Source organism: Cariama cristata, unplaced genomic scaffold (assembly GCF_000690535.1).
Source record: "Cariama cristata isolate BGI_N322 unplaced genomic scaffold, ASM69053v1 scaffold17586, whole genome shotgun sequence".
NCBI lineage: Eukaryota > Metazoa > Chordata > Aves > Cariamiformes > Cariamidae > Cariama > Cariama cristata.
Window position 1 is genome coordinate 1 of NW_009620541.1, and position 12,313 is coordinate 12,313.

The 12,313-nt window shown below is 41.0% G+C and overlaps 1 protein-coding gene across 1 annotated transcript; it reads left to right on the forward strand.

Moving 5' to 3' along the window:
* Positions 1–2,823: 2,823 nt before the first annotated feature.
* Positions 2,824–3,526, forward strand: LOC104156206 (claudin-3; the record flags this gene model as incomplete). The annotated part of the gene is made up of 1 exon (XM_009701649.1): positions 2,824–3,526. A coding segment is annotated over one exon (703 nt), but the record flags the coding sequence as incomplete, so codon positions are not given.
* Positions 3,527–12,313: the final 8,787 nt, after the last annotated feature.

Genomic DNA, 12,313 nt, shown 5'->3' on the forward strand with positions numbered 1-12,313 from the left:
AGGCTTAGCCTTTATGTCAGAAACTTGAGACTAAGCATGTTCTTATCCAAAGTCTTCCCTTAGAACCAACGCTTCTGGCTGGCGATACGTCTCTGTTCTCATTTCACAATACCAGCAAAACCTATCGTCTGCTTGTTAATATTTGTGATGATACTGGCATCGGGAACTAGATCTCTGTTTTAATTTTAACATGTTTTCATACGGCAAGCAAATTCCTGTAACTATTTCACCTTGATATTTTGTTCCTTATTTTCTTGCTGAATCTTAATACCAAGAAGCCATAAGCATAGGCTTCTGTCTGATTTTTCCAAAACAGGCAAGTGTGAGAACTGTCATTCCATTTCATCATTGATCTCAAACGTACTTCTTTTTCACCTTGGTTTTTCTCTAAGTCAGTGATACCAGGTTAGATCACATAAGCTCCAGTGGGCAGGGTGTGGAGAAATGAGCCAAAATGAATCATTTCCTACCTAAGCAATTTTTTCTGTCTAGACATTTGGTACCTCATCTAAAGCCCATCTTTGTTAGCTGGTTATTCTCCAGTGTTTTCACAGTTTTTTTGTAAGTCTTGAATTCTTTCATCTTGCATGTTTGCTTGTTCTGTGTTTTTCACGAATCTCATGAGGGAAAAAGAACTTTTCCTATTTTTAGTTTTATAATTCAATTCTGGGCACCGTTGTAAGTAGCTGAGCACATGAAGGTTTGCCAGGGGGCTCAGTAATCACGGATACAGTCTCATTTAATTCTGTGAGCAGACAGGTGGGTACATTCAATCCATGAAGATATACACTGATACCGTACTCTGAATAGCTCTCAGTGACACGGATCGGCCTGCTTGCCCATCTTTTATGACCTTGGTATCAGCAAGTTGTTTAAATGAATGTTTATAACGTATATGAAAAGTGTGACAGAAATACGGGCTCTGTACAAAATGGTATTTTAATGTGGTTCAGATTTGACCTCTGTGTGCTCAGCTGATTCAAACAGAGGCAGAAGGGAGTCAGCGCAGGACTCCTTTGATCGTACTTTTTTCTGTCTCGCATCTTCCCATCACGAGACTCATACGAAAACAACACTATTTTGATGTAGAACCAGGACAGAAAGAAAACATTCACCATTTCCTGTGGGGCTGCTATGCTGTATGGCTGGTAACAACTGTTAATTGGATAGGGGGGTTTATAATCACTTTGTAAATAATGTAGCAGATTGAGAAAGCATTTATAAATTGGTTTCATTTTAAGTAGATAAACACACAGGAGGCTATTCCAGAGCAATTTCCTCCATGCAGGAAAGGATTAAACGTACATTTGCAGTAATGGAGATGAATACGTCCCACATGAAACAGGTCCTATCAGAGATACATAGTTGAACTGGGAGGCCAAAATGATAAAATTGCAGATGTTGCCATGTTTGGCCGGCATCAAAAACCACTGTGTCCCATCCTCTTACACTGGCAACAGCGTCAGGACTGAAGTAAGTGTATAGTGGGCACCAGTGTGAGAAGATGGACAGTGTTTGCTTAAGGCCATACTGTTATGAAAATATTTTTTATTTAAGATTTCCACACATGGATTTTTCAACTAGATTGTATCACCAACTGAATCTGTTAGCTTAAGATAAATAGAAAAGTTATTGCCTTAGTAACAAAACATAGTCGCAGATCTATCTTCTTATTATTAGAGTGAACTTGGTATGGTATTTCTTCCCTCTTGAATGCAATGGGAACAGGAGAGAAAAGGTATTTTAGATAACTCATAAAATATCAAGATCCCTAGAACCTTTCAGATCTACACAATAAATTCCAGGCCACATCTCTCATCACAGATCATTCCTATAATCAGAAGACTGTACAAAAGATGTGGGAAACTAACAGTTTGGGTTTTTTTTTATTAGAACAAAACTCTAATTCGCATTCAGAATGTACAGTCAGCAAACAAACCTAAAATCTTTTGCTAGGCTAAATGACTAAAATCTTTTCCACCACAGCGTTAGGATGACGTGAACTGAAGAAGTTGGGCAGGTTATGAATGACTGTGATTTGCAAAGGTAAAGCACTAAAGAAATCTTGGTTAAAGTTTGAGGGTGGGAAAGCAATGGCAGCACATCCAGGCTCCAGGTCCTGCACAAAGCATTACATTTCTGATTAATTCAAGTGTTTCTGCTAATGCATTCATGGTTAAATCATCTGAAAATGGTCAAAATTCAGTGGTCGTTATTAGACTTTGTGGCCTGGATTTGCTCATGCCTCTGAACTACGGCATTTTCTGTTTAACGCTGGTCCCAGCAATTCTTGGTAAGGGCAGCACCAAAGCAGAAGTCTGTTCAGGTTGGGCTGCTGCCCCAAAAACACAGCGACCAGGGGAGAGGAGGCAGGCTTTTCCAGCTGCTTCCTAGGATCTCTTGCAGCAGCCAGGATACTGAGGGTTTTGCCAGGTTTGGTTTCTACTAGCCAGTAACCCTAGGGCTCCTGATGATATGTAATGTGTATAAGGATCTTTGAACATAATGGTTAATTATCAAGGAAGAGAATAACTTGGGAAAAGATGTGAATTTTCCTTTTGTGAATGCAAAAAGGAGATTGTAATGGGAGCTAATCAGAGACCCTTTCTTCTCCTTGTGATACAGTGACATATACAGAATTAAAACCTAAATGTTATTTGTCTACGGGCATTAAATGTCAACAATTCATTACAGCTGGGGAAAGATGACTAGCATCCTCCCTCTGTACACATATCCTCTCCTGCTTATTTTTTTTTCAAACAGGTTCATCTATTCACCCAAATAATAATTGCCTTCATAATTGTATGCTGTGTTTCTTTCCAGTGCCTCTCTCTCTTCACATGGCAACCATGTCTGCGACAGAGTAGGAGACCTGCAGAGGATGAGGTCCCTGGTCAGCACCTCACACCTCCAGCTCGCCGCCTTTGCTCTGGGTACGGTAGGCTGGATCCTGTGCACTGTTTCAATGGGAATTGTGGAATGGAGAGTGTGGCACGTGGACAACACCACCATCATCTCCTCTGGCATTGCCTGGGTGGGGATTTGGAAAGTCTGCTTCATCAGTTACCTTCACATCTCGCCTGGCTATAAAGAACAGTTCTGCCATAAATTCAGTGGCTATGACTCCTCCATCCCCCACGAAATTTATGCTGCTCAGGGTCTCCTGTTGATCGCCATGTTTGTGGGCTTGCTGGGACTGACTGCCACAATATTTGGTCTGAGAAATGTTTATATGGGAATCACTCGCAAAACTCTCATTACCCGTTTCTTCCTGGTGGGTGGCTTCTTCTACATATCCGCTAGTCTGTGCGTCCTGGTTCCCGTGAGCTGGAATTTCTATTCTGTAGTGCACAACCAGAGCATTGCTTTTCCTCCCTCTTACTACATGCCCTCCAGCCCAGTGGCGCAGGAAGCTGGTGCTGCCATTCCTATCGGGATTGTAGCTGTCATCCTCCTGCTCCTAAGTGGGATTTTTTCTCTCTCGTACAGATTTCCAGTGACCTCAAACACTATCACAAAATCCTGACAGGATAAATCCCTCCTGTGCTGTTTCAGAACAAGAGCATAGTCAAGGGATAAGGATAGCAGCACGAGTGATTTTATAGTCAAGGAACTGCTGAATTTAATTTTAGACTATAGTAGCCACACTATTTTGTTATATGAACCAGCTGAATTACCGTCTTAGTTGTCACATATAACCAGAGATTCATCTTTGAGATAATTGCTGTTGAGCAGCAACTGTGGTTAAGTCTTACCAGTTGTCCTCTTTTGTATATACAAACATTATTGATTAATTTATTTTCTGTGTAAGAGATTCACCATGCTCAAAGAGCTGACTGAATTAACTGTCCTGTTAGAAAAACGTGAAATAACACGTGTTAAATGTGAACTTGTTTCCTTGTTGGTACTAAACTATTTTGTCCATTATTTAATTACATCTCTAGCAAAGTATATTTTGTGACAAGTCAAGGCTTTTAATACCAATAATATTACTGTCATCATGGTTGTGTCAAATGAGTCTTCCCTGAATTGTCTTACAAAGGTCTTGCCAGTTTCTCCTCTTCCTTTAGGGCATAGAAAGAGCTGTGTCTTTAATGCTTCTATTTTTTCAAGCTATTTGCATTTTATGTTGCAACATGTTTGCCTGTGGGCAAGGTGCGCTCTTAGTTCCTCACTTAGGCAGAGCCAAAAAGTCTGCCAGTGTTTGCTTCTTCATCAGCCACTTCACCGAATCCAAAGGTATTGCAAAAGACAGAAATGACTACAAGTTATTACAAAACTGCTGTCAAAATCAGTGCTCTTGGTAACCGGAAATATTCAGTACAACTTTCAGGGTATGAGTCATTTGACCTGATGTAGACATCTATACCTAGACCGGTCACTTCAGGCTCCATTTATAGACAATCTAGAGACAAAGACAGCCTTTTTCCAAAATAGGTGCCTTGAATGGCTGGGAGATGACGTGCTCCCTAAAAACCTGTTTCGCTTAACCCACTAAAATGGCTGTAAGAACTACAGTTGCTAACTCCGGCGTACACAACCAAACTTCACCTAAGCTGGATAGTTAAGTGAAATGAATCTGTCATGTAAGTGGCATTTCATATGCCAGTGACATTAAAAAAAAAAGAGAAATGTCCCAAACACTGCAATAAGGGCAATTGAAAAAAAATTAAGAGATCGAGAGGAATGAGTAAATAGTGTTGACAAACTGATGATCTCTTGAAAACAGGTTGCTCAAAAAGTCATTACTTTTAAAGAAATGCTACAGGAATCTACGTGATTTAGTTTTACTCTTTTATTTGTGCTCCATTTTGCAAAATACTCATGGATTCAGAGAAAGAAGAAGAGAAAATGTAACAAAAATGTAGTAATTCTTGTAGATTACAAGGAAAGGTAAAATGCCAGCAAACCAGGTCTTGTTGCTTGTGGCTACCTCAACTTGTCCTAGCAGTCAGTTTTTCCTCCACATCTTCCATATGGTCTGGACTTTGCTGTATTGCCTGTCTATACAGACTCTCTACAGCACCTTCATTTCCTCTCCAGTCTTCCAGTCCCTTCTGAAAGAGCAGCTTGTCTCATCATTGGTAATTTTTTCATCTGCTGCAAGGATTTATCTTTTGACTGTTTACAATGCTGTAAAGCACTTTCAAGTGGTGTTTCAATGAAGGCAAGTGATTTAATAGCTTGTTTATTGTATATTGTTTCTGGTTTGATTTCTACAATACATCCTTCACAATGTTCGTAGGTTTCATTTTTAACAGTTCTATTGACTTCCACATTTATCTCTTCCCACAGGGCCTACAATAATATTAGATTTTATCTTATTGTACTTACAAGGAAAAAGAGATCTATCCATGTGTTTATGCCAGCATTTCCGCGAGCTAATAAACCACCAATATTCCCTGGCAAGGAATTTGAACTTTAACAGAAAATGACTGATTCTTCCACTTTTTTCAGTTCATGTATGCACATAAATGTCAATAACCCAAAATGTATTTGTTAGCTCTATTCACTAAATGATTGGGTTCAATTTACATTTATTCTTCTTGGCTAAAAGAAAAAGGAACGAACATCAGACACATGGTGAGTTTTGGCGTTGCTGCCACAGCCATTTCCACCGGGGATTATGTTCATCTGTCCCGATATGTGGCTATGAAACACTGGCGGTGTGTCAAACGTAGGCTAGATGTGAGGAAATTCCCCAGCTGAACACTGCAATGGATTACCTAAGGAGATGTGAGGGCTTTTAAAATAACATTTTATCAAAAATAAGTTTAGGCAAACAGTGCCATGAAACCTGTAGGTATGAGTGAGCCTATCTCAGGACAGAGGGGTGATCTAGATGGAGCTCTTGGCATCCTCTCCCACTGTCCTACTTAGGTCTCTAATACAGGAGTCTATCGACAGTCACATGGTCTGGATGATATGTTGATATATGATAAAACATAGTCTATGGTCAAATACCAGGCTATATTAAAACTCCCAGTCCTTCCCTGAAGAAAAGATAGGAGAAAGAGAAAAATCTTAGCTCATAACAAGGGAGAGGCAAAGCTTCCATTGATTTCAATGGGAATGAGCTTGTCTAACCTTGATCCCTCAAGGCTGCGTGATTCATTAAATTTTAGTGAATGTTTGCATTCATTAAGATTTTGGTATTGGAGGAAAGTAAAGCTCCTGTGCTTTTGCTTCGCCAGCAAGGAGACATAGTTTCTTTGTGCATATTTTCACAACACATTTGGTTTAGAATTTGAGAAGCTAAGTTACCTTTCAGTAGGTCAGTTTGTTACCATGTCAGTTGTGCTTGTATAGCTATTTTTAGGGTTGTCTGCAGAATCAGGCAGCTGAAATGATTTCAATTTAAAACTCAAAAATGCAAAACTTTTTTGGAAGGCTATTTTTAACCTAGATTCCTGTAGGGACCTACACTATAGCCTGGCCCCACAATCATTTGTAGTTGCGTAGTTGAGGACAGGCAGCAAGCTGTAAGGCAGATGAAGTGAATGGTCAGGGCCTTGAGGTAGAAAGATAAGGGGTAAGAACCTCTTAAGCAAATTTCACCACTGAAGAGATTGTATCGCGAAACTCCATCTCCAGCTTCAGTGCAAACTGGGACCTGCTGCCTCCCCAGTGACAGCACTGCCTGCCTTGTGGGCTCCACCCTGTCTAGGAATGTCTCCATGCTCGCCTCAGTCTACACATAAACCAGTCTCACTATATTTTTTTCTGAGTTGACAATGAACAAGTATCTTGTGATTCACTCACATGTCTGAATTCACTGCTGGGGGAATGATCTGAATACCAAGGCTCCCTTTGAGTTCTGTCGGGTATCTAGGTGTAATGATAAGGCACCCATCTTTGACCTCCATAACATACTCCTTGGCATCACTCTACCACATGATGCATTTTGTTAACCATATTTATGTGTACCGTCTACCTCGCCTGTCCATTCATGGCCACAGACCAAAATGTGTATGAATATATGTTCGATATTCCTCTCAAAGATGGATGCTCAACTAGTGGATGGAGCTGAAAACTGCCTTATAGTAAAGCAGGCTGAAAGCACAAATTCTACTGAGATTTTTTTCCCTGAGTGAATATGCAATTCTGACCAACATCATTTGTGTTCAGGTAAAGGAAGAGGGAGGAACGGGAGACATTGTACCGCAGAGTAGGTCATCAAATTAGTCGAGTTAAGTCAGGAAACAAAATTTTTATTTAAGTCAGCAGTTTTACATGAAGACTTAATTGCCTATTTAGCTGATTAAAAACAACTCTAGGCTCAGAAAGAAATGTCTTTGTTGTCACATGGCTTATGGTATATTACAATGATGAGAGGGAGGGTGTTTTTCAGGAGAGAGCTATTTTTAGATCTTGGACCATTTTTCCCTTAGAATGGAAAAACCGAAATGTCACAGGCAATTTCCTGCTCTTTAGGCTGTTAAAATACTTCAGGACAAAGAGTTTTTGCTTACAAAATGAAAGTCTGGCTGGCATAGTGTTTAACAGCAAATTGTTTTCTTAAAATAGGAAACCAATGTACATTAAATTAAAGGTTCCCAGAAGAGACATGTTCTCTGTGAAAAGATACCTTTTTTAAAACTGAAGTGGGATTCCTTTCATTCTTGCCTACATCTGTATTGTCAGATCCAGTATCAGCTCATAAAAACATATTTTTCAACCGACATATTTCCCCTTCCGCCACTCAAATTATGTACTCTGTTTCCCTTGCTTGAGAGAGATGAGGCTGTTCAATAATTAGCACGGTGGTTTGGGGTGTATTTGCTCTCAATTATTTTGTCAAAACCAACTATATGCCAATCAAGAAAATGTAAGTGAATCTCATCTCAATTATAAAACCGATAAATACTGGCTTATAATTGGGAATGGCGTACAGTACGCACTGTTAAGATCCAATTCACAGAACGTCACGTCACCCCCTTTCTCTTGGGATATATGTGGAGAAGACTAAGTGCGAGGTTAGTTCACAGAATGGTATTTTGGAGGAGCATATACATTCTGACTGTCCAAGGTCAGCACATGCACATGCAGGCTGATTTTCAGCAGTTGAATAAGCAGACTCATTATGGTATAAATTGAGAAAGGTAAGAAAAAATAGATCTTGCTTTGAATTTACATTGCCAAAATATAAGCAGATACCTGAGACTGGCTGATGAGACCAATTTGTACCTGCCCACCGAGCCTGCCCCACATGACCTCAGGAAAGACATCGCAAGTAGGAGAGAAAGCGTACGAGAAACAGAAAACCAGAGGCATTGCACCCACTGCGTAGGTATACCGCAGCTGCTGGCTGACTCAAATTGAGGGGGAAAAATCCCTTGCACAAGAGAAGTGCTTAAAAACCCCTGAAGGCTACGGAACTGGAAATTAAGGATTCACAACTTGAAGGATTCACAGATGGGAAATACCAGTGCTATTGCTGAATAGCAGTTTGAAGGTATGGGAATAAAACTGGCCAATCTATCTCAAAAAGAACTACGCAATACCCAGTAGCTAGCCATGGCCAAATAAAAAAGGACTAGATCTCGGGGTGAATTTGAAATCATTTAAAGCCAGATTTCTCATGATTTGTCCATATAAAGCCCATTCACTTACTGGACTTTCAGAAGTCTTACTGAAAAGCCTAAGCTGTCCATAGGAGACTTTCAGAATAATTGATTTCAGTGGACCTCACATCTGAGCATTAGTATTATAAATATGTGTAAAATCTGACTCAGTCTTTCCGTATGGCAGTTTCCTACTTGTAAAGCAAAGATAGTAGCAGCTCACAAAAAATTATGGCAATAAATGCATTAAAGATCAATATGATGGGAGCCACAGAAGGCACTGAAATAGATAAAAAAAACTTTTTGTGCTCTGAAGCCATGCTCAGGGATGCAGAAGTCCTCTCCCTTGGGTGTGTGACGCTGCCTTGCTGTTACTAACAGAGCAGAGGCAGAAGAGGAATGGTGTCATGCAAGGAAAGCGGGGGGAAAACCGGTACAGCAACAGAAAAGAAGGAAGAAAAGAGAAGGAATCAAAAGGAAAAACAGGCAGATTCTAGGATGCTCTAAAAATAAAAACTAGTATTGCTAATTGACGTCATGATATTAAATATTTAATAAAACTTACAACAGCAGGTAGAGAGGCTGACTAACAAGTGATGGGTCAAATGTGGAAAAAAGTACAAACAAGAAAGCAGGAATCGTGTTTCAAAGAGAAGCCAAAATGAACTGAAGAAAAGCAGAAGAAAAAAGAGGTAGATGATACAGAAGGCAACATTGCAAAAGAGCAGGGAGGGGGCCCACCATGCCCCCATCTAACCACGCCAGCGTTGGCAGAGTCCTCCTCGATGGCAGTGACTCCGGTGGGAACCGTGTCCTTTTGTGGCACGGAGGACACCAGGGACCTGACCGAGCGAGTGCAGGCAGCAGCCACACATGCTGAACACCACTCTGCTGCCCAGGCCAAGGCAGTAAAATAAATTGTGTTTTCCCTGCAATGTATCCATCCTGGCTGTGCTTGCCTATGGCACGGCTGTGGCAGTTTGCAGAGGAGGCTGGACCATGCCCGGCTGTGGCAGTTCGCAGAGGAGTCTGGACCATGCCCTGTTTGTACCACCTTCAGCTGGTCAGCATCAGGTAAGCTGGGCTGGACACTGAGTGTCACCTCCCGTGGCTTTCTGATAACATCTGCGTCACCTCCTCCAGCACTGCTCAGGTGGGAACTGGGAAACTTCAGCAGTCATGGCGGAGTCTCCAGGGACTTTTGAATAAAGGGCTGTCACAGAGTCAGACTCAGCGAAGACATTATCCCCTGGAAACCTTGGTTGCTCAGAAGCTTTCAGTGGCTGCTACAATTCAGGGAGTGCTAGGAAAAACTTACAAGCTTTGTTCTAAGAAATATTTATAAGGGCTGCTTAAAATCCACATATCAACTTTTTCCTAGCTGGGGGGATGTTGAAAATGTTTGCTGTATGTGTGCTAATCCCCGTGAGCTGCAATTTCTGTTCTGCAGTGTGCAGCCACGGTGTCTCATTTCCCCTTCTCTCCAGGCCAGCCCAGGGCGCAGGAAACCAGTGCTGCCGCTCGTACCGGGGTTACGGCCCTCGTCCTGCCGCTGGTGAGTGGGACCCTTTCTCTTTAACATAAACACGCTATTGTGCTGGATGCCAAGGCTCTTTCTGATAATGCAGGCTTGAGATGCCTGTGAGAAATGTGAGGCAGGGCTACAGGATAAACATAGCAACCCAGTGACTTCATCTGCTCAAGGAGCTCTCTGGGTTCAGTCGTGACTCTTCAGTGACATTCATAATTTGCTGTTTGAATTCAGGGCCACAGAAATAAGCTATGTGACAAATGACTTTCACTCGAATTATTTCTCAATAACTAACTCTGAAACACTGCTATGTCTTGGTTGGGTAGCTGAGTTCACTTCAGTGTTGCTAATGAGTTATTTCTAAAGTGACCTTCTGCATAGGTGGACTTTGTTTTGTTTGTTTTTCAGAGGTATGTAAATTCAGTGTTCATTTAATTGATTTTTGCCTACTGTAATCAGATGCTGTATCAATGGTGCCTTTACCAAAAGGCACCTAAAGGATGCTTTTATTAATAACATCGTTTTAGAACTGACCTGCATGAGTTCAGACAGAGATCATGGCCTGCATTATGCAGGAGGATAGACACAATATTTGCCCTGTTAAGTGTAGCTTTAAATATTATAACCTGTGGCAGGAATAAAATGGGATTGCTGAAGTGACTGTACTTTTTAATGTAAAGGTTTCAAACTAAGTGATATAATACCCCTCTGGCACATGCCAGTTCATCCTATCTTTCTGTGAGCGCAGACCGTGAAAGCACACCCCATGAACCTATCACTGTGATTAGTTGCAAGAGCATTAATACCTTATCTTCTTGCTACTGTTTCTCAGAAATGTCTATATCCGCCAGGACATCTCTCTATAAATAGCTTCATTTTCAGTGATAAGCCAGGAATTCAGAGACTTACATTTTACAGCTGTACATAGTAAACGTTGCTTGGCATGATAATAGTCCAGAATTCCCAAATGGCCCTGGTGACGTTCAAAGGCGATGCAGGCAGTCACCGAAGTTGTGGCAGTGCTCAGTGCTTCCAGAGTCCTTCTAGCTGCCCTGCTCAGTCCAGGCCTCAGAAGCTGCTGTCAGGTGCTGCTCTTTCTTTTGAAAAGCTGGACATCAATCTGTTTGAAGAAAGCATTGACATCACCCATACTCTATGCCAGGAGGAGTTTTGTCCACAAATTTCACAAGCTTTGATGTGAACATTTAAACAGCAGCGATATGAAGATCACTATTATCGGTCAGAAAAACTTGCTTCTGACAAAAGCATTGCTTGCTTCTTAGAGACCTAGCACTGCTTCAGAGAATCTCTTTTGTTAGTGAAACTTCATATTTGCAGCAGCAAATACAAAGTACTCTGAGTAGATGCAACCAAAACGAACCTGAGAGTGAAAAGATAATTCAGGCTTTCAGCCTGAAAAGTGAGTCTTACAGGAGTCTGATCATGGAAGTCAAAGGGAATTCAGGGAAGTGCTCAGCATCTTGCAGGATTGCTCTTTAATTTTAGTCTAAAAAGGCTAAGCTCTGATATGCAACGTAACTGCCTAAGGACACACTGTCAAAACTGCTTGGTTTAAGCTAAAGAAAAACTGATAGTTTGAAGAAAACTATCAGAAGTTCAGACCGCCTAAATTACCCCATTATTCTATCTGCAAATCACGTTGTTTCTAGAAAATCTGACAAGGAACTCCATTTCTTTTTAAATGATGTAAATTAAAACCACCCTTATCATAATGGCTATTCCAATGCCTTAAGAGATCTAAGATGTTTTCTTGTCCAAACAACCAGTGCAAACTGGAGCTCAAGAGTGAGACAAAAGAACACACAAGCATATGAGCAATGAAGGACAAACCATGGGAGGCACAGAAGAGCAACGATTAACAGAAGAACTATAAAAAAAAGGTTGTGAGGTGTAAGGGAGAAGAAAGCTGAGTGAATCACTGAGGCCAAAACCGTGGTGGAGGCTGGAAAATGCAAATGAAGAAGAGAGAAGCAGAAAGGGAAAGCAAGAGGAAGGTGATTTAACAAAGATAGGGAAGAATAGAGGATAAAATCTGGTTGGAATTTCAGCAAATACAGTTTTTGCCTGTGCAGAATTCAGCCTGAAATGGTCTTCTACTCAGAAAATGAGAATGGACATTTTTACTTTAGGGATTCAGGTTCAAAAGGAAGACAAAAAGAATATGTTACAGAGAGACAGAATCATAGAATCATTATGG